Source organism: Mastigoproctus giganteus, chromosome 5, assembly GCF_048544385.1.
Source record: "Mastigoproctus giganteus isolate SK-2022 chromosome 5, ASM4854438v1, whole genome shotgun sequence".
Taxonomy (NCBI): domain Eukaryota; kingdom Metazoa; phylum Arthropoda; class Arachnida; order Uropygi; family Thelyphonidae; genus Mastigoproctus; species Mastigoproctus giganteus.
The window spans coordinates 231,357,395-231,383,827 of NC_143579.1; the positions used below are offsets into that span (position 1 = coordinate 231,357,395).

The 26,433-nt window shown below is 40.4% G+C and overlaps 1 protein-coding gene across 1 annotated transcript in view; it reads left to right on the forward strand.

The window, feature by feature from the left end:
- The window catches only part of LOC150086266 (uncharacterized), a 66,873-nt gene that overhangs the window by 32,560 nt on the left and 7,880 nt on the right, over window positions 1–26,433 (forward strand). The window contains exons 3-9 of the mRNA XM_090373794.1: window positions 15,878–15,945; window positions 17,223–17,303; window positions 18,410–18,580; window positions 24,393–24,514; window positions 24,826–24,940; window positions 25,861–26,083; window positions 26,196–26,260. Of these exons, the coding sequence (XP_090229920.1) occupies window positions 15,878–15,945; window positions 17,223–17,303; window positions 18,410–18,580; window positions 24,393–24,514; window positions 24,826–24,940; window positions 25,861–26,083; window positions 26,196–26,260 (845 nt within the window). The remainder of the gene's footprint in view (window positions 1–15,877; window positions 15,946–17,222; window positions 17,304–18,409; window positions 18,581–24,392; window positions 24,515–24,825; window positions 24,941–25,860; window positions 26,084–26,195; window positions 26,261–26,433) is intronic.

Below are 26,433 nucleotides of genomic sequence, written 5' to 3' on the forward strand. Positions count from 1 at the left end.
AACAGGATCTAGAAAAGTTGGGCAGTTGGGCTGAGAGGTGGCAATTGAAGTTGAACATTGACAAATGAAAAGTACTGCATATGGGTAGAAGTAACCCCAGAAGAACGTGCCAACTGTGTGGTACTGCACTAAGGGTGGTAGAAAATGAAAAAGACCTGGGAGTAATTGTGCGGTCAGATGAGAAGTTCTCTGAGCATTGCAGACGGGATGCAAGAGCAGGTCATGGAATTTTGTCAATGATATACAGGAACTTTGCTAGAAGGGATGAGGGAAGGATTATCCCTTCGTATAAGGCAATGGTCAGGCCACACCTTGAGTATTGCGTACAGGTCTGGAGGCCTCATTTTAGGAAGGATGTAGATTTGCTTGAGCGTGTACAGAGAAGGGTAACAAGACTGGTGAGGAGACGAAGGGATCCTCTTACGAAGATAAGCTTAAGTTCTGCAAATTACAGCATCTGGAGACTAGGCACCTGCGAGGTGATCTCATTGAGGTGTATAAGGCCTTCAATGGATTGAGCAAGCTCAATGCTGATGGGATTCTTCCTTCTCCTTGCTCAGATTACACACCTGAGAGGGCTTAAATTCAAATTGAGGAAAGACAGTTGTAGAATAGATCTTGCAGAAATGTGCCTTTAGCCAGCAGGTAGTTGATTGCTGGAACGAACTTCCATTTGTTGTTGTGGAAGTTGATAGCTTAAATACAATTCAAGGAGGAACTGGACAAACGTTTAGAGGGACTGGATGTGTGAAATTTTTATTTATTTCTTTTTTTTTTTTTTTTTTTTGGCTGATGCTGCATAAGCTTGCTTTCTTGCATCGCATGCCTCTACTACTACTACATGATTACCATTCTGGTCTTTGATACAATTTAAGACACGGCCATTCAACTCTTTTACTACTTCCTTCTGCTGTACTGGAGGTATGGATTCTAATGCCTTCCGAATCATTCAACCAATTTCCAAGACGAAAAGCGTCTCGGAATATGGAAATACCTTTTCTCTTGCGCATCTTTTTCTAAGATGTTCGTGTGGAACCTAGAAATGATTACTCCATCCATATTTGAATGCAAACCAGTTTGTCAATCATCCACGCTTGTAAATCTTCAGCTGACATTTGAAAGGCAAGTTTGTAGAAGAAACAGCTGTCCATCGTGTGTCTGAAGGTGCCGATAAGCGATGCATCCCCATGACTACAACATAACCGTCAGAATACAACTGTCAACAAACTTCCTGAAGAGACCGATTAATGGTACCAAACGGCGAGGCGATATTCGGTCTCGCTTCCGGAGAAACTGCGGAAATGGAAGCTATAGAAGACATCGAGGATTCCTCGGAGTGGGGGGGGGGTGCCACCGAACGTGACGCGTAATGGACCTCTCAGGATTAGCCAAGAGAAAGGACATAAAAGGCGTAAATGTCTGTGGCACGTTAGCAATACTCCACAAGACACTTTCTTAAGAAATACGATCTGTCTCGAGACGTTTACATCTGAAGCCGTTAACAAATAGGGTCACGCATACGGGGGTCAGTAGTGCTGTCGATATTAGCTTAAAAAACGGTTATTGGTGATTGGAGAGAGAGAGAGACTACGCCTCCTGGCGGCGTCCCGGCGAGTTGAGAAAGATTCAGAGGGTAAATTCAAGGGGCGGGGTGGTCTCTGCAAGCAGACGTCGAGTAGGGTTCTTGGCGCGCGCGGCGGGATATCCACCCGACAGACATCCACAACTGCATGTCGCCCGCAAGTTCCGAACAGCTTATTTGATTACGGTTAAAAGAGCCATCAATTGATCTCAGTTGTTGGGGGGTGAAGGGGAGAGGAGGAGGAGGAGGGGAGGAATTGTTAAACTAACTCAGATTAAGGAGGGGAGAACGGATTCCGACGCGCGTGCACCGACGTCACTTCGATAAACTGCATTAATTAATCACGCGTGCGTGGCGGAACACCGAATCAATCTTGTAGTAATTGCCGCACGTGCAGGCTAACTGTGACCTCTCCGCTACGGCTGCATTCGGCATCGTGATCGCGCTGATAATGATCGCCTGCGAATATTCCTTTTTGTTATCGCGATGCATAAGTCAAAGATGGCCACAATACGAAGCGTCTCATTGCTCAGAGCAAACGCCGCGGGAGAAGTAGTCTCGCCGCCTGGAAGCCGTACATGACCTCGTGGAAAACGCGCCTTTTTTGTTTTATCTTTCGCCTTCCTTCGTCGTCTTCAGATATTTAAAACACCCTCTCGTTAACCAACAAAGACACCAACAGAACTTATGATTGGTAACTGGAAATTGCGAAGACAACAAAAGACGACGCCGGAATTTATCGGTGGGTGGAGAAAGGTGACCTTGAGAAAATGTCAGTCGTCGTAAGAAGCGTGAAATTTTGATACTTTGATCGTAAAGAGCCCAATTTCATTCATCTGCAAAGAAGGAATTCTATTCTTGAAAGCTGGATGAAAAACTAAACATTATTTTATCGCTGAAATTTCAGAAAACAGTTCATCAAATTGGACCCGGGAGGGACGGCACAAACTGATGAAACGTTTTAAAAAATGAGAAACAAACAGAACATTTCCTTTCATCTGTGCGACCATCAAGATGAGGTTTTAATCTTCCTCTGGTCTATGTTTAGATGAAGAAACTTCCATCAGAACGTTATTGAAATCCAAGGCATTCATCGGGTGGGTAATCCGAAAAAAGAACGCTGAAATATTCCTCATCTGCCCGATTTTTAATGCGATGCATCGCGGACAAAAGAAGGGGAAGACTGGGGGGAGGGGTGGTAGTGCGGTTCTAATGAAAAATTTCATGAAGTGGCCAAGCAGGATGAAATCGTGTCGGACTTTTCGGAGCGGATATTTCAGACGCTTTTGTACTTCTCAATGCCAAATTGCAGCTTCGAGAGAAAGGACTTTAAATTGGGGTGAGGTTGAGGGAGGGGAAGAGGACCCTCCCCCAATGGATTTTTAATTCCGTACAGAAGAAAACACCCTCTGACATTACGACAGAAGACGAACGCAACCTACTCCCGGCGTTTCATTAAAATCTGACTGGAATATTTCCTAAACAAACAATGGCTCCAGTTTCGCGTGCATCTTAGCGTCACCCCTTCCGTAGGGATGAAACAAAGCTCGCTGTGGTGATCCGACGCGATCACAAGACCCGTTTAATCTGTTGGTGTCGTGCGAATTGATTCCCCTCGCTCTGGAGACGTGTCATTTGCAGCAGCCCTTCATATAATCTCCCCACCCCAACACGGCAGTGTCATGCGCGTCGAATGAGTGGTCTTCCTTACTGACCTAAGGCCTCCTACTTTTTAAATCAATGCTTTCATTCCATTGAAAGTCGTGCTCATCCTGTACATCCTGGAACCCCTCCCCCTAGTCCATAAACAACCCAGGTTTCTCTTCCCCAAGTGCAATACTTTCGAAGATTAAACTTCAGCTGCCATTTTCCTATTAAATCCAAATCCTGAAACAACAGAGCCTCGTTCTAATTGTGGACCACCATCCCATGCAATACGCCTTCAGCAACTATGGCAGTTTCTTTTGTATTTCCCCATCAATATCTTTTCAGAACGTTAAGGAACAAGTGGGGTCCGAGCACTGATCCCTGAGGGCTTCCATTTGCTATTCTGGTCCGCTCAAGAACATCTATTTATGATCACTATCTGTCCTTCAACCATCCCCTAATCCACCGATTGATCTTCCTTAATTTCATTTAATTCTGCATTTCTATTGCACTCACGGGCCAAAAAATTAACAAACGTTTTTCAATATCTAGTAGGACCGAATTACAGCACTTAAAAGTAGTGTCATGGATTCCATTAGGTGTCTGAGGTGGTCCAGCTCCAGATTTGTCCATTGTTCCATCAAGATATTTGTCAGCTGCTATATTGTGGTCAGTAGAGAACTGCAAAGAGGAACTATCCTTTACCACATACTCCACACTTCTCAATGCATTCAGCTTTCGACAATTAGTCAGTCAGGGTACAAGCTAGAAACCTTGAAAATGTTTCTCCAACAATTCAAGTACAATTTTATCACGGTGGATAGTTGAGTTGTCGTCTTTCCAATGAAGTTGGTCCTATACGAAAGAGAGGTATTCATTGGAAGTACACGACGTCCTAACGGTGTCAACAGGTCTAGTGTGTAAAAACAGAATATATCCAATGTATTTTGGACCCAGTCTGGATGAATGCTTGGTGAGTTTCACGACACAATTTCACTCCATCAGTGGTACAAAAAATTGTAAATTGAGACTCGTCAGACCACGTGATCTTTCTCCACTTTTCCACAGTCCAGTCTTGACTTTGGCGACACCACTGTAGTCAAGTCTTTAGATTTTCACAAAAAGAAGTGGTTTCGTATAGTCAGACGGCTACCATATCCAAGATTCCTCAACTCCCACCGCATGGTTGGGTTGGAAATGAGTCTTTCTCTGCCTAAATTAAAATTTTCAGAATTTGCTGCAAGCTGGATCGTCTATTCTGGCGCACAACTCCTGCGGTCTGGTTCTTGGAGTACCGATTTTCATCTTCCACTCAAGAGATGGTTCCTGCAAAATGAGCTCCAACAAAAACACCTTTCTGAAAATGGGTCTTCTCCATTACTGGATCGAATAAGAATCCCCAAAAAAAGCGTGTGGCAATTTATGTGATAGAAAAGAACTTGAGATTATCCCACCCCCACAATTTACATTTGCAGCCCGTTGTCTGTTGAAGACAATTACAAAGGTTTCTAATTTTAGGGCCAGTGAGTGTATAAGCCAGTTTATTCTACGCATTCTCTGATCTTATGGTTGAGTTGCTGTTATTAAAGATACAACTAATGTAGTTAACATGGTGTTTGACTTCTCTGGGTTCTCCTGTGCGTTTTTTATTGAGCTCTTTTCTCCTTGAACTGTATTCGACCATTATGGAGATCCTGTTCCTCTTCCAGAGCTTTTATATTTGAATATTCTTTAATTCAAACGAGAAAAATTACCATTTATTCGCTGTCATTTTAGAAGGCGAATCTTCCTCATCTGGATCTGTAAAGGAACGGGCAAAGAAATTTTAATTAGTCCAACCGTCCAATGTAGAGACAAAGGTAAACAGAGGCAGTACACGGAGGTTTAGACACAGCAAACAGAACGCGTGTTGTACAGTAATTGAAAAATTTCCAAGTGCTGTCAACAGTTCTCTGCAAACACACAAAACCAGATGTTTACCCGACGAGAACAAAGTGCGCCACCAACAGAGCTTCTAAATGACATCGAAGGAAAAAAGTCAGCGAGGTCATCAGTCACGTGACTTTGTCCTAGTTCGCCGCGACAGCCCTGTCACTGGAATCCATTAAAAGACTCCAAAATCCTCCGGTAATTCATTTATAAGACGTTTCCCCAGAGTGGATGACCAGATAACCGAATTAAAGAGTGTAACTGTCCAAGCTGTTCCTACTGAGTCCATCAGTTGAGGCGAGTGACATCCTTGCTTGGCTTTTACTTTTCCATAATTAAGAAGCATCCTCTTCTGCGGTTGGAGAAGAGTTGGTGCTTTTAGATCTCGCCATCTGATGGTCGAATTAAACCGGCGTGATAGCTGTTAACTCCTGTTACAGGGATCGCTGTTCATTAGTGCGTCACCACTTTTTATTCCCCCCTTTAATTACCAAAATATAACACCTCCTGTATCACAGAAAGGTCATCGGGTTACATCGGTCTTTAAAAATCCAACTTTGGTCTTCTAATTAACGACACCAACGTTAATATTTCGCCCGGAGGAAGTGCAAAATGGTTGAGCACATATTTGTAGTGGACGCGGTAATTAACTTTCTGCTCACTGCATCCTTTTAAAGGTTCCGGCCCGCATATTAATTCTGCTTTGTCTTCGATTATGAAATGGGAGGAAAAGGAGTTTTTTCATCCCTGTCAAACATTTTTTGTTTTTACCCTCGTGGTTTTCTGAAGACCAGAAACATTGCTGCGTAGGAAACCACTGAAGAAATCCATTTAGCCTCGCGCTAATGAAAGGAAGTTCCTGTTGAGTACTAAAAGGTCTCCGGAGATGTCAGCTGCTTAAGAACTTCTCCTTAAGTGAGACTGCATCCCCTGGGTTTTTTCTTACGAATTCTAGATGGCTTTTACTTTAATTACCCGAAGAAGATCCCCATGCACTTTCAAATACTGTACTATTTGAGCAGAAAAAAAATTTGAAAATTTCTTATTTTGGTTCATTTATCTCAAATAGTGCAGTACCGAGGCAACTCGTTGCAAACTTGTGATTGTCACCTATGGAAAAGTATCGTATTATAGAAAGCAAAACTTTCCCCTTTTTTTCATTTCCCCTTTCCAAGTTCATTGACCTCGCTCGTAAAAATTTCTTCTATTTATACCCAAAACACCCTGGAAATAATTCAAAAACTTTCAAGAAAGTTCAAAACATCTTTCTCCATAAATCTTTTGTTCAATTCAACTGAAAATTTTGAACTACCAAAAAAACCATGTTCATTGATCTTGATCTTTATCTTTTCTTTCTGGCGTTATAACCCAGGGTGGATCTTAGCCCTCCCAGAAGTCAAATTTCTCCAACTTCTTAATCTCATGGTCTTTAAGTCCTTTTATTCGTAATCCGTCCATCTTTATCGTGGGCTTCCCCTCGCCCTCCCTTTAGGTTTCCACTTCATCATACCCTTAGTTGTTCTGCTATCACCCATTCTCCAACATGCCCCAACCAGGGAAGTCTTTGACTCTTCAGAAATCTGAAGAGCCAAAGGGTGGTGTCCGTACCCTGAAAAAGATGGACAAGTTCATGGTTCATTCTGATCCTCCAAGTTCCATCTTGATTTTTTCAAAACAACTTTCTGCATAAATCTTTGGTTAAATTCAACTGAAAAACTTAGCCCTCTCGACGATGCTCCACGAATTAGTCCTCCCAGAAGTCAAATTACCCCAACTTCTTATTCTCATGGTCTTTAATTCCTTTTCTACGTAATCCATCCATCTTTTTCGTGGTCTTTCTCTCGCCCTCCTCCCTGTAGGTATCCATTTCATCATACTCTTAGTTGTTCTGCTATCATCCATTCTCATAACATATCCCAACCAGGCAAGTCTCTGGCTCTTCCCAAATCTGACGATGTCTACACCCTAAATAAGATGGTCAAGTTCATGGTTCATTCTGATCCTCCAGGATCCATCTTGGTATTCTTCAGAACAACTGCACCATAAATCTTTTGTTCAAATCAACTGAAAATTTTGAAATACATAAAAACCATGTTCATTGATCTTAATATTTATCTTCTTCTTCTCACGTTATAACCCAGGGTGGATCTTAGCCCTCTCAACGATGTTCCACCAATAAGCCCTCCCATAAGTCCAACTTCCCCAGCTTCTTATTCCCATGGTCTTTAAGTCCTTCTCTACGTAATCCATCCATCTTTTTCGTGATCGCCCTCCTCCCTGTAGATTCCCATTTCATTATACTCCTCTTAGTTGTTCTGCTATCATCCATTCTCCTACATGTCCCAATCAAACAAGTCTCTGGCTCTTCACAAGTCTGAAATGTCTGTACCCTGAATAAGACAGTCATTCAGATCCTCCAGGATCCATCTTGATATTTAGATTACATATAAATAGTACGAATGAGATAGTACTTCTGGTACTCATCCATTTTACTTACCATCCATCTCATATTGTGGTGACAATTACCACGAGTTGCTTCTACATTGCACTACCTACTTTAAATTAAAAGGTCTCCTTCAATTATGAGGTGTATTGCAAAAGATTCGAAATACGTTGCTGTCTCTACTTGATTAAGGGTAAATATACACTGCCTGGCCACAAAATTGATGTATTAGACGTACAGAATGCAAATGTAATTTCCTTTAAAATAAGTGAAATATCCTGGTGGAAGAATGGTCAAAATCTGGAGTTAGAGTTTTGATATTTTTCCCCAATGAATATAAGATCAATGAAATCAAAGAATCCAGCCATTCTAAGTTAAGTAAAAAAATCGCTCATAAATTGGACATAAAAAGAGTGGACTGAATATTTATTCCAATAAATGCATCGCATTTCTTCAAGAAGATTTTCTTTGGTACTTCTAATTACGACTTGGGCAAGGTCTCAAACTAATAGCTCCAACCAGAGTAAACCAACAAACAGATATCAAATCTTAAAGCACACCCAGTTAATGAGGCTCCCAAAGAAAGTATGAACTTAATGATGATGTCCCGGTATCTTAACCTCTAGCTTTTAATCAGCTGCGTACAGCAACCCATGTAAAAGAGAATTCGCTCTCTTTGGAGAACAGAAATTAGCGATGGAATAAAAGGAGGTTATCATAATCAATCTATTTTAAGATGGCTTCTAAAGACTGTAACTGTATCCTCACAGAAATACTGCGACTTCTAATTTAATTATCGCAGTAATAGAAGGAAGAAATTAATTTTTTTTCTAGATCTTGCCACCCTTCCATTAAAACCCATTTTCCAAATGTCTTTCAATCTTTTTGCACTCGCCCTCTGGTGTCTTCGCTTTTCAAATTAAACAAACTCATTCGGGTGGTTGAAAATTAAATTACTCTCCAGTAGACTGCCCCGAGTTCTTCTTTCTTCTTTCTAAGATTTTTAATTCGCACTTTCCTTCATTTTTCTTAATCTTCCCTCGAAGCCAATGCAGCGCTTTGACGCAAAGATGGTGATATTGTTTTTGCACTGTAAATAGGGCCGGCCAAGTGACTAGGAGCTTTTATGTCTAACCCATCAGCAAAAACTGCCTCCAACTGTACTTGGCCTCTGCTTGTCAGACGCCCTCTGAATGATTTATTGCATCATTTCCGAGATCCACCGTGTCCTCTGATATCTTGGATCTCCAGTCAATGGAAGCAATCAGACAGAATAGCTTGGTAAAGGTGAAGAAAGGTGTTCTAAGAGGTCAATAACTTTAATCTCCTCTTGCTTAAAGAAAGTTAATCAGGCGCTTATCTTAAGTAAGGACTTTTATGGATTTATAGGCTGGACATTAATGGAATCTTCCAAGTATTTTCTGCAGCATCCTCTTCCTTGGTAACAAAGTCTACCAAGAAAATGAACCCATCTACGTAATACCTTCCTGGCGCAGAAGACTCTTTGATTTAAGAAGTACTTGTAGTTTATTAATCTTTGTATTGATGGAACCACTTGAAGTACCAGGAGATGGCACTCTGACAATGACAAAACCACTTGTGGATATTGGAGTTAAGTGAAACATTTGGAAATACTCTTCCTCTTCAAATACACTCCCGATTGGAAGTTTGCAATTATCTTGTTAAAATAATTTAATAATTCTTAATTATTAAAATAAGAGCAACTGGTTTAATAATTTTATAAAAATCTAAAAGTTTAAATAATATTTAAGAAACATTTAAGAAATTTCTAAAATATTCAAGAATATTAAAGAAATCTGTAAAACACTACTAACTGTTGTAGAACATTGCAGAAGATTCATAAAAGTGGTCGAACGTTGTAGATGATTCTAGAAGATTCCTGAATGTGGTAGAACATTGTAGAAGATTCATGAATGTGGTAGAACGTTGTAGATGATTCTAGAATATTCCTGAATGTCGTAGAACACTGAAGAAGATTCATGGATATGGTGGAACGTTGTAGTAGATTCTAGAAGATTCCTGAATGTTGTAGAACGTTTTAAATGATTCTATAATATTCCTGAATGTGGTAGAATAGAATATTTGTATAGGATTCATGAATTTAGCAAAACGTTGTAGATACTTCTAGAAGATTTATGAATGTAGTTTAACATTGGTGAACGTTGTAGTAGATTCTAGAAGATTCTTGAATATGGTAGAACGTTGTAGATGATTCTAGAATATTCCTGAATGTGGTAGAATATTTTTGTAGGATTCATGAATTTAGTAGAACGTTGTATTTGATACTAGAAGACGTGTTAAATGATTCTAAAATATTCCTGAACGTGGCAGAACATTGTAGAAATACAGCAATTTAGTAAAACGTTGTAGATACTTCTAGAAGATTCGTGAATGTAGTAGAACGTTGTAGATGATTCTAGAAGATTCATGAATGTAGTGTAACATTGTAGATGCTTCTAGAAGATTCATGAATGTAGTAAAACGTTGTAGATGATTCTAGAAGATTCGTGAATGTAGTAGAACGTTGTAGATGATTCTAGAAGATTCATGAATGTAGTGTAACATTGTAGATGCTTCTAGAAGATCCATGAACGTAGTAAAACGTTGTAGATGATTCTAGAAGATTCCTGAATGCGTTGCAACTTTGGCCTAAGAGCCATCAACATTGAACAATTGAAGAATGGCAAAACGTACTGTGGACAGATGAGTCCAAATTTGAAATTTTTGGATCCAAGCGTAGATGTTACTTGAGACGATCCACTGAAGAAAAAATGGTGCCACATTGTTTAGTGCCTACAGTCAAGCACGGTGGTGGTCCCATCATGATCTGGGGTTGCTCTGTTTTTCTGGAGTGGGTGACAGCGTCAGAATTAAAGGAATTTTAAGAAAAGATGGCTATAAAAACATTCTTGAACATAATTCAATATCGTTTGGGCTTCGACTTTATAGAAGAAACTTTGTATTACAAGACAATGACCCGAAGCACAGCTGTAAGTTGCGCAGGGACCTTCTAGAAATTAAACAGCAGGAGGAGGAATTGCAAATTATGGCGTGACCTAAACCCAATAAAGCTTTATGGGATCATCTAGATCGTCGAGTCCATGAAGTCTGCCATCTGCAGAAAATTTATGGGACCCTTGCAGCAACTAAGGTGGAGATCGCTTGGAATAATGTTAGTGAAGACAGAATTCCACATTATTGTAAGGCACTGATAAAATATCGTGGAGGCATTTTGATGAAACATCAGTACAGTTGTTAAATTTTTTTCTGTAAATTTTTCAATATTTAATAAAAAATCTTAAAATATTTTGTAGTGCTCTTTAATATTAAACCTTACATTGTCATTGGCTAATTTCAAAACAAAAAAACAAAAATTAAAGAAGGCTGTTGTCGTACAGGGTGACACCAAACTTTTAGACGGGAGTGTATATAACTTGTTAAGAGTTTGAAGCAGAGACAAGGTTTAGTGAAAGTGAATAAAACTAACAATATTTCCCACAAGTCTCCAGCCAACACTAAAAATACACTCACTGATCAAAAAATTTGACATCTTTTGCAATTGGTGTCAACAGATAATTAAAGAAATCCCTGGTGTGTCCACAGTGAGAATGACTGATACTCTTGCAGGACCTTGTTTTTTCAGTCTCCTCAAAATACGCAAGTCTGCGCCCTTACCAGATTTAACAGTAACCTGAACACTACCAAAGAGCTCTCTTGCTCTTGCTAAACATTGTGGAAGAAATACATCTTCAACCACATTTTGATTTAAAGACTTCTTTTATTTATCTGAGAAAATTTTTCAATCGTATCAGTGGACTTGCTGTTCGGACATCTACTATGAATAACCATTCAACCTAAAGATTTGTTTTATTGATCAATCTCTTGATGCTGCTCTTGGAGAGAGAGACAAAGTTTTTCATCATTGCCCAACAACATTCGCTGAACCACGATGCCCGACTCTGCAAATATTTGCTCTTCTCTTCCATATATAAAACGAATGACATTGTGATCCGTCCCCAAAAAAAACCATCCTGTTTGTATTGCTCAAATTTCATTCTCTTAATTCGATTTCATGCATTCCAAATTATCCTGTTTGTACCCCGAGACGAGTTTCTTATTTTCTGCTTGGCTGCCATGTTTCCTTTAAGATTATTACGTTTTCTTTTCCATCGCAATCCCCATCACAAAGTTGTATTTTATTCGCAACAAATAACCACCCGCCCACATCATCTGTTCTTTGAATATTTGATTTTGAAAGTACGCAGTCACCGTTAAAGGGCCCTCGCCAGCCCTCATAGTCGCAGACATACAGGTAGTTATGTATTCATTACTTAAATGTAATCTTATAAGCAGTTTTCTTTTTATTAATAATAAAAAGATACTGACTCCTTCATTACTGCTAACAAGATTACCTTCTGACAAACGCTGTCTTTTCTTTTTTGAGAAAGGGAATCTGTCTTTGGAATTTATGTAAATATTCAACTTCGTTCAATTCGGGTAGTCCACGCATTGATTTCACTCCACTTTTCTTTATTAGACAGCATAAAAATGTATATATACACACAGTGGCCAAAAAAATATGAAATATTGAAGGAAGACAGTTACAGACAGAAGAAAGACATAACTGGTTTCTCAAAAGAAACCATCTCAAAGGTTTTTAATTAGTGGAATGGAAGCGGTTCTTCCACATCTCAGAGACGTAAATGTGGCAGATAAATACTTCAAGAGGGAACCCACGTACTTCAAGGACAACTGTACTGGAAAATAGGACATCCAGTGTGAAGCAAATTATGTCCGAATTCAACCAAGCCCAGAACTGCCCTACTTCAACTCGTACCATGCGTAGGGAATTGAAGAAATTGGGTATTGGCAGTATCTTTCCTATTCGGAAGCCACTTGCTTTACAAAAAAACAGAAAAATCCTCTTGCAGTGGTGTCGAGAACTTTGTGATTGGACAGTGGAACAATGGAAACAAGTCATGTGGTCAGACCAATCCCGATACACTTTGTTTTGCATTGATGGCACCTCACGAAGCAATGGAGCCTGTTTAGGACAACCCAACCATCTGGAGTTAGTATTATAGTATGGAGAATGTTTTATTGGCAAGGACTGGATCCTTTGATACCAGTGGAAGGTTCAATGTCATCCAGAGAGTACTGAAGTTTGTATTAGATCTATTGTAATCTGCAATGTTACACTTTTACCTCGATGGTGATGGAAATTTTATGGATGACAATGAACCAGTGCATCGTACCAGAATCTTGCAAGAATAATTCGGAGAACATGACAAGGAATTCAACCATTATTCATGGTCCCCACATTCACTTTATCTCAATCCTATTGAGAATGTAATTTATTATTTATTATTTTCACTCACTGGCGGACAAATTAGAAACCATTATTCGATATCTGGTAGGACCACCTTTTTTCAGAAAGACAGGCCATACACGTAGTGGCATGAATTCAACTAGGTGCCTGAGGGCTTCTAGCTCCAAATTTGACCAATTTTCCATTAGAATATAAGTCAGCTGCTGTATTGTGGGCGGTAGAGAACTGCGAAGTCAATTTGTCCTTGCAACATAGAAACTGCTCAAAAATTCTCAATTGGATTAACATCTGGAGAATTTGGGGGCCAGAGTGGATGATCTAAATCTTGGGCTATTCTTCGAACCATTCCGATACAATTATTGCACAGTGGACAGTTGTTTTGTCGTCTTGAAAGAATTCGTCACAATCCTGGTAAAAAAAGAAGCATTCGAGGATGAAAAAAATACTCATTGGGGAAGAAAACAACCTTCTAACAATATGAGCGGACCCATTCCATATGAACAGAACATACTCCATACCATGAACCACCTTCAAACGTTTCCGTGGTGGGCACGAGAGAGTCTGGATGCGTAACTTGACGAGGTCGTGCCACAATTTCACACTACCACTGGTGTCAGAAAAAGGTGAATCAAGACTTCTCAGACCATGTGATCTTTTTACTGTTCCAGGGTCCACAATCGACAACCGAGTGCAGGCTCATCTGTGAAGAGCCCACCACCATTCCTGGTCAGTTTAATTACGATATCCGAATACCCGCATTCTTCTGGACCCACGATATCTGGCACTCAATGGAACACCGATGGGCAAGAGGACAGATATCTCATTACATTATTTCTATAAAGGATATGCAAACGCAATTTTTGCTTTCTGGAGAGACAGCTACTCAGTTTACTCCTGAAGAAGCATTTTATGCGCTCCTGGACTATGTTGTCCTCCCAAAAGGCATAAATGCAATCACATGATCCGAATAGGCAGTGTTAAGTGTCCAATTCAGACATCCACTGAAGATCGATCTCTGCTTTCTTTCTGTCTTTGCTCCGGTCCTTTTTTTCTCCCACTTTCTTTTGTTCTGCCGAAAGAAGAAGTGCCAAGTTATTCGCCTCGAGAAAATGGACCGCCCGTGTACACTCTCGAGCCCATTCGGAAACAGAAGTTCCCCAAAATTACCCGTCCGAGGTGACAGCGTTCCTGAAGGGAGTCTGATGGCTTTCCTCCCTGTCGCGGGCGGGAATTACAATGAAAATCCGTTATCCCAACTTGGCCCCCCCCGGCGGCAATGTCGCTTTGAATTGCACGAATCTCGTTTCGTTTGAACTCCTCCCACAACGAAAGAGAAAGGAGAGAGCGAAGGAGAAAATAATACTTTTAAAATTAAGGGACGCTGTTAAGAATTCTTTAGCACGCGATCGCTGCTCCGTACTCGGCATTCCGACGGTCGTCTGCTAGACAGGTGGCGCTCATGCTAATGTCCCGGCGATCGAATTGGTCGCCCGACATCGGGGAACGAGGAATCCAATTTCCCCCTTCGTCAAATCAACTGCACGCCCTTCTGTGACATGTTTACTTTCTGTAAAGAGGAACGAACGATCCCGAAGCAGACGCTAACGACGGCGTTTGGTTGCCGTTCGCCCTGTTTCTAACAATGGAAACGCCGGCGAGACCTGTAAGGTGAATGCGAAACTGTCCCTTCCGCCGCGGTTTGCAGTACCGGTCCGCAGAACGCCATTGTCAGAATCCCTCGCTCGTTTTCTCCTCGGGAGGGAAGCTTACTGTGACGTCACGACATTTCGTGCCTTAGGAGACGCTTTGTGTCATTCAGTGGTGAGAGAAGCCAGACCTTCCCAAGACACGTGTTCTTTGTCAATTGACTTCCGCAATGAATAGGGGATTTGCTTTCCAGGAAGAAGCAATTCGAGTTAAGAGGAAGTGGCTTCGAGTTAAGAGGAAGTGGCTTCGAGTTAAGAGGAAGTGGCTTCGAGTTAAAAGGAAGTAGTAGTTCGAGTTAAGTGAACTGAACCCAGATATTTTTACGCATTAGGGGGAAGTGGACTGCTTCAAATTATTCATAACAGTTCTAATGAAAACGCAATTCCTCACGAAAAACTCCATAATGGATCTTAAATTCCTCTTTATGCTACAAGCCATCAATTTGTGTATAAATTGCATGATTTTTCATCCCTCAAAATAGGAAAACCGGCCATAGAACACACACAATACGAAATTTATAGACATAACATACCAATGCCTTCTGATGGACCCAGAGGATATAATAATAAACGCTATTATTGAAAGCCGTCAGCAGCAGACGAGATGACAACAGCTGGGGGCCAGCAGCAGACAATGCTGCTCAGACATTAAGAAAAAAACACAAAATAAATAAAAACAAATAATTTTTCTATTTATACTCCAAAACGGCCATAAAGGGCCATAGCAGGTCACTCAAACTGTACTTCAACTAAACAATTATTTGTTCATAATTTTATATACCCTAAAATACTAGGCCTGAAGACAGATTTCCACATCGAAATCCGAAACGTACCCAATTTAAAATAACTGTTGATATAGTTTGGGTCTAATTGAACCAAATAAAAATAAATTACGCAATTACAAAACTGATTAATTAAACACCAGATTAAGATTAATTAAAGCAGAATAGTAACAAGATTTTAATTCCTTATTTCCAAAAGCAGTGTAAAGCCACGTCACCAAACAGGCAACTGAAATAAAATAAGAGTTTTAATTTTTGTTCATACACAAAAAGCGAGGATCATTCTTAAGTGCAACCTTCTCTGTAAGACGTTTGACATTTTACCTGACTTGTCTCCATAGTAACGAGTCTGTTATTTATCGACGCGTCCTTGTGTGACTATTTTAATGCTCCCATTGTCATTTCCAGTGACTCACCGATGCCTTTCTTCTTTTGCAGCAGGGAGAAGTGCTATCGCTGTGTGGTGATATACGAAAAGCATCCCAATGTCCTCCAATACCGAGAAAGTGAGTATCTCTCTTTGATCGCACCTCTTCACCTTAATACCTTCCTCGGGGGGTTCTTTAACTTTCGTTTCCGTAACCTCATGCCCTAATAATCATAAGATAACGGCGCCGGTGTGGTTAATTACCCCTGCATCCCCTGACATTCGCTTCTTAACTTCGCAACCCAACTACTCCCGATTAGGAGTCAAACGCCACTTTTTCCTTATCTGCAGACGAATGGCTTGCCTTGGTGCTCGTGTAAGCGGCGACAAAACACGTCGTTTGCCAGCGTAACCATAGCAACAGGATTCTCTCCTCGCGCCAGATGCTAGTTGGGGATCGTTAGCACGTCGACCAGAAGCTCCAAATGGACTCATGAAATCTGAGCATAAACAAAGTTCGCATGGGAATGACACCAATTTCCACCTTTCACGCACGCATGCACCCCCCCGTCCCCCCAAATACACTGACTGAGTGATTTCTTCTCCCCCTCACCAGAAATATGACTTTCTCTTTAACGGGAACAGATTTAGCGAGACATTCCTTACGAGGTCCAATGTACTCAATGGAAAATTAGTTTCATTTGAATTTCAACCAACTTGAGATGTCATTTCTTTATTTAAGATCTAAAAGGCGCCAATGAATATTATAACATTGTAAAGTATACAATCGGTGTCAGAAAAATTACTCCACCCTAAAAAAATTAGTCTTCCAAAACATGGCTTCCACCATGGTTCTTCAAAAATATGGTGGAAGCTAAGAAACATTGTGGATCCATTTTTTGATGTGCGTTTGAGAATCACCTCCAATGTCTTTACAACTTCTGGCGACTGGAAATATTTTCCTCAAAGATCCTGAATCCAAATTGGCAATCAAGCATTGGAAGCTCGAGGGATCTCCAGCAACGAGAAAGTTTCGAACCCAACCATCAGCCAGCAAAGTGATTAACAACGATCCAAAAGGATCGTTGTTGATTGTTATTAACCTGGTTTCATGTCCATCTTGAAAATTTCTCTTTTGATGGATTAAACTCTTGGAAAAATTAATGTATAAGTGTGTTGAACACCTTAAAAAATGAAAAACAAAAATATACTTGCGTCTTTTATAATCCGTTCTCAGAACTTTGACCACCCTTCCTGTGCATTTCTCCTTGATTACCTCCTTTCCTCCAGATCCACCTGCACCAAAGCTCAAAGAAAAACAAATTATCCTTTTGGGGTATGGCAATTTTTTTTGACACACTGTACATATCTGCAAAACAAGAGATCAATACTGAACCCAGTTTTACACTTTTCCAGCTTACTGTGATGAATACCGAACCCTAGAACAGGCGTGTATCAGACTGACTGTGGATGCTCATCTGTATTCCTTATTCCGAGGTAAGATTCCTCTCTTTCTTTACCCTTCTAACTTCCTGTTTAAAGAAGTAGCTGTTTGTTTGCAAAGAACTTAAAACCTTTTTAAGAAATTGGGGTTAATTCTTAAAAGATACTCTAAACTTGTGTTTAAGATCACAGCAAAAACAAAATTTGTTTATTCTTATTCTAAGTATTTTTAAGCTCAACAGTTTTCAAATATTGAGGTTGGTAGGTGGAAGAACAATGAACGATGATTTTTCCATCCAGTAAAGGTTAATCCTTCGAGCAATACACACTCCTTTCAGAATCTCCCGTTCTTTTAATTCTGAAATCCTTCTGCATTTTTAACTTTTTAGCGCGCAACTCAATTCTTTTTTCATTAATCCTGGATGCTGTTGACTACTGTCAACACGTCTTTGTATTTTTGATGCTCCCGAGATTGTATTAAGAGTTCTTTCGCAGCAGTCTTCAGTGATGAATTTATTGAAAAACCAAAGAGAGGTAAAAAAATGGATTGCTGCATGGAAATTCTTTCGCTAACAATATTGTGATCATCCTCCAGGGATAAACGTGAAAATTAAACAGATTTGTGGATTATCTAGCCATAATTAGAACATCAGTAAAGTTTCTTATAGTTTACTGTTGACAACACGTGATCCTGGAAGTCATGCGCGAAGATTGGTTGGTTGTTGTTGGGTTTTAGGAGCTTCAGCGACTAAGTTGCTCCGTGTATATTGCGTGTGCTGTGAGGTCGAGTTTCTGATTGCTGGATGAAAAACCAACTACCATCGCCTGAGACTAACTAATTGAGCTGTGAAAAAGACCATAAAATTACCGTCCATACATTCCCATCATCAAAACGTTCCTAACCATTTCCACTTTGGACTTTACCAAACTCTCCACCTCAACCCATGGCAGGAATTTCATGCCAATGATCTGCATGGTCATTAACCATCCTCCCTAGTTTTAAGAAAGATAAGCAACAGAAGTGGCCCCTAACCTGAGGGACTCCACTTGCTACACTACTTACTCTAAGGTACGATAACGATGTATAATAACTTCAAAAAGTTGAAATTTACTGAGTACTTCAAGATGCTGTTTGCTCAATTATCTTTTTTGTATTTCAGTGAACGCCACGCCAGTTGGATGTCCCTTCAAAGGACCTTTCACGTTTTCCTACACCAGAGGGCACGGAGAATGTAGACATCCCCTTTCTACAGTCGATGCATGCACCGAGGAATCCCGACTCCTGTTTCGTTTTCAGGCTTGCGCTGACATTGTGACAACAGAGAGCAGTGGTAAGGTAGAAGGGACTGTCCATCTCTTTATTGGGGAATTTTGGGGGAGAGGGGAGTAGATCAAGAAGTGTTTGCTTCCGATTATTAAGACAGAGAGAAATTTCTGCATGGATACCATTTGAATTTATGATTAATGATTAACTTCTTTACCATTCTCCAATAAAACTACAAAAGGATTCAAAATTCAAGAGGTCCAAGCTGTAAGTGTTAATGGCAACCCTACGTGTGACTGCGATCTATTTTGGGAACATTCCTCATTTAGAACGCGCATCCGTGTTCCTGGACAGGCGAGCAGCATCCCATTTACAACAAAACGTAGACTTTTAGCCCAAAGTTATCTAAACTGTCTTTCGTGATGGAATTCCATCTGTTCCCTTGCACCTTCCTTAATACGAGAGCATCATTTGTTCGTTTTCTTTCATGGGAACAGAAGGGGGTGTAAGACGTTTCCAGTTAAAAGTCTTTTCTTTCATTCTATCATCCACACCTCGTGCGTGTGAGATACCCCTCACGCGATCCTCTCATTTGTTTCCAATCCGGTCTTCCTCATTAGCAAACTCACATCTCATACGCTCGCTTAATGGGTGCCTAAAAGGCTCGCGCTCCCTGTGCATCTGAAAACTTAATCGCCTTCCAATTTCTGTCGCTCGCTTATTCGTGAGGGGTGGGTCTCTGAGGGCCTCATCCTTTCGGGATTATATTGCGCCGCTTTAATTATAATTTCTTTCTCTTCAGAATTCTCAATAACTCTCTTTCCTCATCGTCTCTCCACCCGCAATAAAATGAACGCGACAATTTGGTGTATTTTATGGGTGTTCATTTTAATTTGGCAGGTCAGTGTACATGGTCGAGTATAATCATAGCCAATGGGAACGTCCCCTGATCAGTCATTCTGAAAGCCGTTTTGCATGTCCACAGCCATCTTGTTTCTTCGCAAAATTATTCACATGTACGCTATATGACCAAAAGCATTCGGACACACACAGGTGGTTGCAAAAGTGGCTTTCAATTCAAAAACCAATTTCCAATCGGTCTCCATCAGAAATTTTCCCCATTCCTTCTGCACAGCAGATGTCAGAATGGGTTTGGAAGAAATCTCTTTTCATCATCATCATCATCAACATCAGCCATTTTCAATCCACTGCAGGATGAAGGCCTCTCCAGCAACTTTCCAGTTCCTTCTGTTTTGAGCACTGGACATCCATTTACTACCCACAAACTCATGAATTTCATCTATCCATCTCCGCCTTTGTCTTCCAGGTTTTCTTCTAGCTCCTCTTGGATACCATTCTGTTATTTTCTTAGTTCATCTGTCATCATGTCTTCGAGCTATGTGTCCTGCCCAAGACCATTTTAGTTCTTTAGTTTTGATAAGAATGTCCTTTACTTGAGTTTGCTGCCTAATCCATGTGTTTCTCTTCTTATCTAACAGTCTGATTCCCAATATGATTCGTTCCATTCTTCGCTGTGTAGTTCTCAGCTTCTCTTCCATTCTTTTGGTGAGTGCCCAAGTTTCACTTCCATAAGTCATGATGGGGAGTATACATTGGTCCATTATTTTACGTTTCAGACAAACTGGGATATTGCTCTTCAGTATGTGACTATATTTCCTGAATGCTATCCATCCAAAATTTATTCTTCTCTTGACTTCCAGCCATTTATCATTATTACAGCTAATAACTTGTCCCAGATAAGTATATGACTCCACCTTTTCAATTACTGCTCCTTCAATCATTATTTCTCTTTCCGTGGCATACTTTTTCATCATTACTTTTGTTTTAGCCATATTCATCTTTAGTCCAAAATCCTTACTAACTGTGCATAACTGATTAAGGTTTTCCTCTAATTCTTTGGAATCGTTGCTTATAACCACAATGTCATCTGCAAATCGTAAATGGTTTAGGTACTCTCCATTCACATTGACTCCTTTCTGCGACCAGTCTAATCTTCTGAAAGCTTCCTCAAGGGCAGCAGTAAACAGCTTCGGAGATATTGTGTCTCCTTGTCGAACTCCTTTCTCGATTTTAAATTTGCTACTGTCTTTGTCTAGTCTAATAAAGGAGGTAGCACTCTCGTATATTTTCTTCAAAATCGTAATATATGGAGTATCTATGCCTTGTCTTTCCAGTGCCCGAAACATTGCCTTATGCTGTATGGAGTCAAATGCCTTTTCATAATCCACAAATGCCAGGCATAATGGTGTTTTATATTCATTTGCTTTCTCCATTAGCTGTGATATTACGTGAAGGTGATCCATAGTTGAGAATCCTGTCCTAAAGCCAGCTTGCTCTTTCGGTTGATTCTCATCAAGTATTCTTTCTAATCTGTTAGTAATGACCCTTGTGAACAACTTGTAGATGTGGGATAACAAGCTAATTGGTCTATAATTTCCAATTTCTGATTTATCTCCTTTCTTATGCAGCAAAACTATGATTGCATTATTCCACTGCTTAGGCATCACACCTTTTCTAATGCACTTTGTGAAGAGCCTTGCCAGTTTTTGTGTTATGTCTCTTCCTCCCAATTTTAACAAATCTACAGTAACTTCATCTTCCCCCGGGGCTTTCCGATTCTTCATTTTCTTCAATGCATGTTCTACCTCATCAGGAAGAATATCGGGTATGTCGTATGTGTTGCTACTTTGCAATCCATCTTCCCCACTGCTGGTATCATTCCCTCGCTCCTTGTATAATTCTCTATAGTAGTCTTCTGCTATTTGAATTATGCCTTCTCTGCTGTTTATAATTACACCATCGCTATTCTTCAGTTTCAGTATCATTTGTCTTTCTGTATTACTGCTCATGGCTGCTGATTTAAATCCTTTGTTTTCCCTTAATGCTTGTTCTACTTTTCTTGTGTTAAATCTTCTTATGTCCTCTCTGAGTCTCTTTCTAATGGCTTTGCATAACTCAGTATACTCAATTTTCTCCCTGTCAGTGTTTTTCTTGCTCTTCATTTGTCGTCTTTGGTTCATCATGACAAGTGTTTCTTGACTAATTTTTTCTTCTTTGGATTTCTGTTTCCCTATAGGTTTCTTGGGCTTTATCACTTTCAGAAAGTTGTAATATTCCTCGTCGATATCTTGGTCCTGAGAAGTCTGCAGAAGCTCAAACTTGTTCTTAAGTTCCAGTACATACTGCTTTTTCTCCTCCTCTGTTATTTCAAAGACCTTTGTATTATTTACTGGAGTCAGTTTTTTCCTTTCCTTTCCTACATCTATATCAAGTGTACATCTTACCATTCTGTGATCACTTCCAACATTTACCTTATTCAGGACGGTAACATCATTCACAATATATCTTCTGTTAGTGAGGATGAAGTCGATTTCATTAGTAGTTAATCCATTTGGACTCTTCCATGTCCACTTTCTGTTCACCCTTTTCTTGAAAAAAGTGTTCATTACTGACAGTCCTTGAGATTCTGCAAATTCCACAAGTCTTTCACCTCTTTTATTTCTTTCACCAATTCTAAAATTTCCTATAGTTCTCCTTTCTGTGCTGTTTTGTCTTTTTCCAACCTTAGCATTGAAGTCTCCCATAATAATAGTGTAGTGGGTTTTCTGCTCATCTAGAAGACTCTCAATTTCAGTGTACATTTCTTCAACCTCTTCATCATCATGGCTCGATGTTGGTGCATAAATCATTATAATCTTTAGCTTGTATCTCTTAGAAATCTTGAGTATTAGTCTTGACACTCTTGGTTATGTACTTTTGAATTCCAAAATGTTGTTTTTAAAATCTTTATGGACCAGAAACCCAATTCCACCTTCACTCCTTTCACTGTTTCCATTGGTGTACAGCAGATTTCCACTTGATAAACTTATAAGTGATTCATTTCTTCTTCTTGTTTCAGCCAAACCGATGATATTCCAATTCACATTTTCTAATTCCTTTTCCAGCTCTAATATCCTGTCTTCACCGATGAGTGTTCTTACGTTATAACAGGCCAATCTCTTTTGGTTACAGCCAAATCCAGTACTCTAACTCATTGCACAATTATTCATTGGGGTCGATGATCCGGCTTCCCCAGCATTCAACCCAAGGCTAGACAACTCTCTCAAAATGTCTGACTTAGTGACAGACATTCCTGTGGCCTCTAACCTTCTCCGGCACGTTTACCTCAAGAACAGCAATCTAAAAAGGGTTGACAACTGTCATCACATTAGTCGTCTGAACTCTCTGGCAAAGATTTTCGATAATATTGTTCGCCATCATCTTTCAGACTATTTCTCTCCACTCATCATAGAGACACAGCATGGATTAATTAGGAAGGTTTTAACTTTAACTCTTTCTGGAGCTTTGTTGTTGATGGAGTCGACTGTGGCAATCAGGTTGACGTTATCTGTATAGACCTCGCCAAAGCCTTCGACAAAGTTCCACACCACACCAAAGTTCAAGTTGCACAAAAACGGAATATTTGGTCCCTGCACATATTAATTATGAGACATCTCAGGAACCTTAGAAATTGTGTCATTATCTAGGGTTGTTCTTCTGAGTCTTTCTGTCTTACAGTGTCCCATAAGGGTTCTTCCCTACGTCCTTCTTCTTCGAGATCTTTATTAGTGGCCTCAGTGGTGTCTTTGTCAAAAATGACGTTCATATGAAGTACATACGCGAAAGACATCAAAATCTTCTGGACCGTGAACAATGTCAGTGATGCCAATCTGCTTCAACCAGCAATTCATATCGTTGTGCATTGAGAAACTCACAATGGGTTCACCATCAATGCAAATAAATGCCGCTCTCTCTCATTTGCTGACCCTGAGAAGAAAGATCGTTTCTCCTCCAAATATTCTGTGGATGGGGCTGATATATCCGTTGTTGGTGAGGTCAGAGATCTCGGGGTTCAGTTCACCAAGCATGGAAATAGGTCAGATTTGTTAAAAGACAAACATACGGATTAAGGAAACCACGTTTCTCTATTCTTCCCTTCAGATCTTACTTTACTAAAAGAGGACCCATATTCCACCACAGAGTTTTCACAAGCAGCTTTGTTGACTTTCCAGTTTGGAGCCACTTTCTTCAGTTGATCATCTCACATGAACTCTACTCTTGGATCCAAAATTTTAAAATTTGGACAATGAATACAAAATGTCCAAAGTTGATGGCTCTTAGCCCAACCCTTTTTGATTTTCATGTTTTAATAAGAGTTTTCGGACCGCTACACGACCATGAAGTTCTTCTTGTTTAAGACGAAGTCTTACTGTGGATGTAGACACGGAGGTTTCTCCGTTCCTATTGAACTCAACTCGGTGTTATGGTGGTATCTTGTGCCTCCAGTTTTACAACATTCTACCAGGATCTACCAACCGCACTGGACCAGTGTGGCAGATTATGGTCCATTTCCCTCAACATGATTTGTTGAGGAAGCTTCCATCCTGCTGTGGGTTGATAATAGCTGCTGCTTACCTTACCACATCCAGGAGTCTTCTACACCTTTCTGGAATATTCTAGAAAATTCTTGAATATATGCATAATAGAAAATATTTCAATAAAGATTGGTAAACAAGTTGGTCCTGTTTTTAAGAAAAATTAATGATGAGTCCAAACTTTTAGGAGGGAGTGTATTTTTTTTTCTAACATATCTTTAAATGTACTTTCTTGTTGTTGAAAACTCGTTGAAGTTTTTTTTATCTCCTCTATTGGGGTTATTATGGCTTATGTGTGCGTGAGTGAGGATGGGTGTGAACAATAATCACATTTTCCAAACCTAGAACGCTTGAAATGCATGGTGGACACCTTGCAGATTCCTTGCGATTCAAAAAGCATACCCAGATGGCGCAGTAAACAGACGCTTTATTTTTCCTTTGCAGTGGAAGAGCTGACGTGTCTTGCCACGTGGAAGGAAGGATCATCCCATTACCTCGTTGGGAAGATGAGGCCAAAGAAAAGCTACGGGATGCAGTTGGAAGACGAGCATTTCTACCGATGCTTCGTGAGTATTGCCGCAGCAGCAGATGCGGGCGACATTAATAATAGAGGGCGCTTTCTATAATGCCACTAACTCGGTCATTTTAAATTCATGACGAACGGTTCGCGTGGAGTGCAGGGTGGACGTCTATCCTTTTAATGCACGGATGACGTCATTATCTTTGATATAACCCCGAGGAACTTATGTTCCTCGTTTCTGCTCCAACACACATTCGTCTGCTCTGAAATTCTACTCCCAACTCGAACCGTTCGGCTCATGCGCGCTAGAGTGTCCTTCAGATGAAACTCTCCAACTGTAATATTCCTTTTTTACAGGTGTACAATCAACAGTTTGACAGGTCCGTTTACAGAGTGTCCCAGTCCGCAGATGCCACCTGTGATGGTCTTCTCACAACGTGGGAGGGGTCCCGGATCATGAAGTTAACCAGAAGTAAGTAACACCAAGAAAGCCTGAAGAACTTTTGGTTCGAATTCCATTAGAAAGTGGTTGAATTCTTAAAGCCCTTTTAAGAGGAACTAAAGATAGCTGATCAAATTCGCCAATCCACATTTCGCCTCTGCAAATTTTAAATGTGCTTATTCTTTGGCGCCATCATAATTTTGGCAACTTAGTGTATGCTTCAGTTGTCTTCTGTTTAGGATCTTTGCTTTCTAGAAAGGTTTCAGAAAATTTAGTTCTTTGATGCACTGAGTGGACACTTTATTAGGTAAATCGACTTCAGAGTTACCATCATAACCATCCGAAGACGTCGGGGCATGGACCTCTCGGAGCGTCGATGGCGTTTCACAGGCCCACAAATCCTCGATAGCATTAGCAGTTGTTGAAGATTGGACAGCGGCCCTCGTGGGTAGCACAGTTGGAAGGATCGCCGTCCTCCCCACACTGGTGAAAAGACCTGAGTTCGAATTTCGTCGATGACGGGAGGAATTTTTAGGATCTTTTTCACAACGTGGCTAAGTTAGTCGGTCTTAGGCGAGGATGGCATGGTTTTTTCCTCCCGGAAACTCGGGTTTTTCGTCCTTAGTTGCCGATGCTCCTAAAACCCAACGACAACCAAACAATCATTAGACAGCGACAAATCCTTCCCGCAAATAGCTGATTCCACATCATCCTTCAGGTGCTCAATAGCATTGAGACTGTGCAAGCGAAGCCAGTACAGTAAAGTAACCCTTGTGCTCCTGAAAGATGTTCCCAAAAGAATCTAATAAATTGACCACTGGGTGTATTTGTAATCAGAATGGTGCTTTTTGTTTTGGTGTAAGTTGTAATGTAGGTCGCCTACTCTTTGGAGGAGTATCCATCTAACCGGATAGGACAAATCATAACTTTTCGATCTGTTTCTTTGATAGGCAAACATCCGACCATCGGTTGCCAGTTTCCCTCGTGGGTGTTCGTTCGACACGGGTGGCATTCGCTGGACGGAAGGACGTTGTATTTCTTCAACCACAAGAACACCACTTTCCGGATCGTCCACTTTCGTCCGGGCATTCCAGAAACAAAAGTTTCCTGCATAGACGAAGTGACATCATCGACCAACTCCACAACTTACATCGTTCACAGCATGCAGGGATGGTAAGTGTCCCAAACGCCTTCCAGAAATTCTTTTCCTTCCATTCTCATCTTTGTCAAATGAAACAATTTTGATTTGGTGATCGATGTACTTACAACGGATCACTTCTTGCAGCTCTAGCGGGTATGTGTGCCTCACCTTCGTTCAGAGAGACCGACACATCATCGAGATCCAGATGGGTGAGTGTCTTCCTATTATTTGATGGAAATCATGTAAAAGAAATACACTATATTGCAAAAGTAACCTGTTGCCCTCGTACCTGTTTTTAGTACTTGGATGTATAGTTCATTTTCTTCCAAAAAGGACTTTTTGTTGTTGTACAGGATTGTGCAATGCTGCAATAGAAGATGTG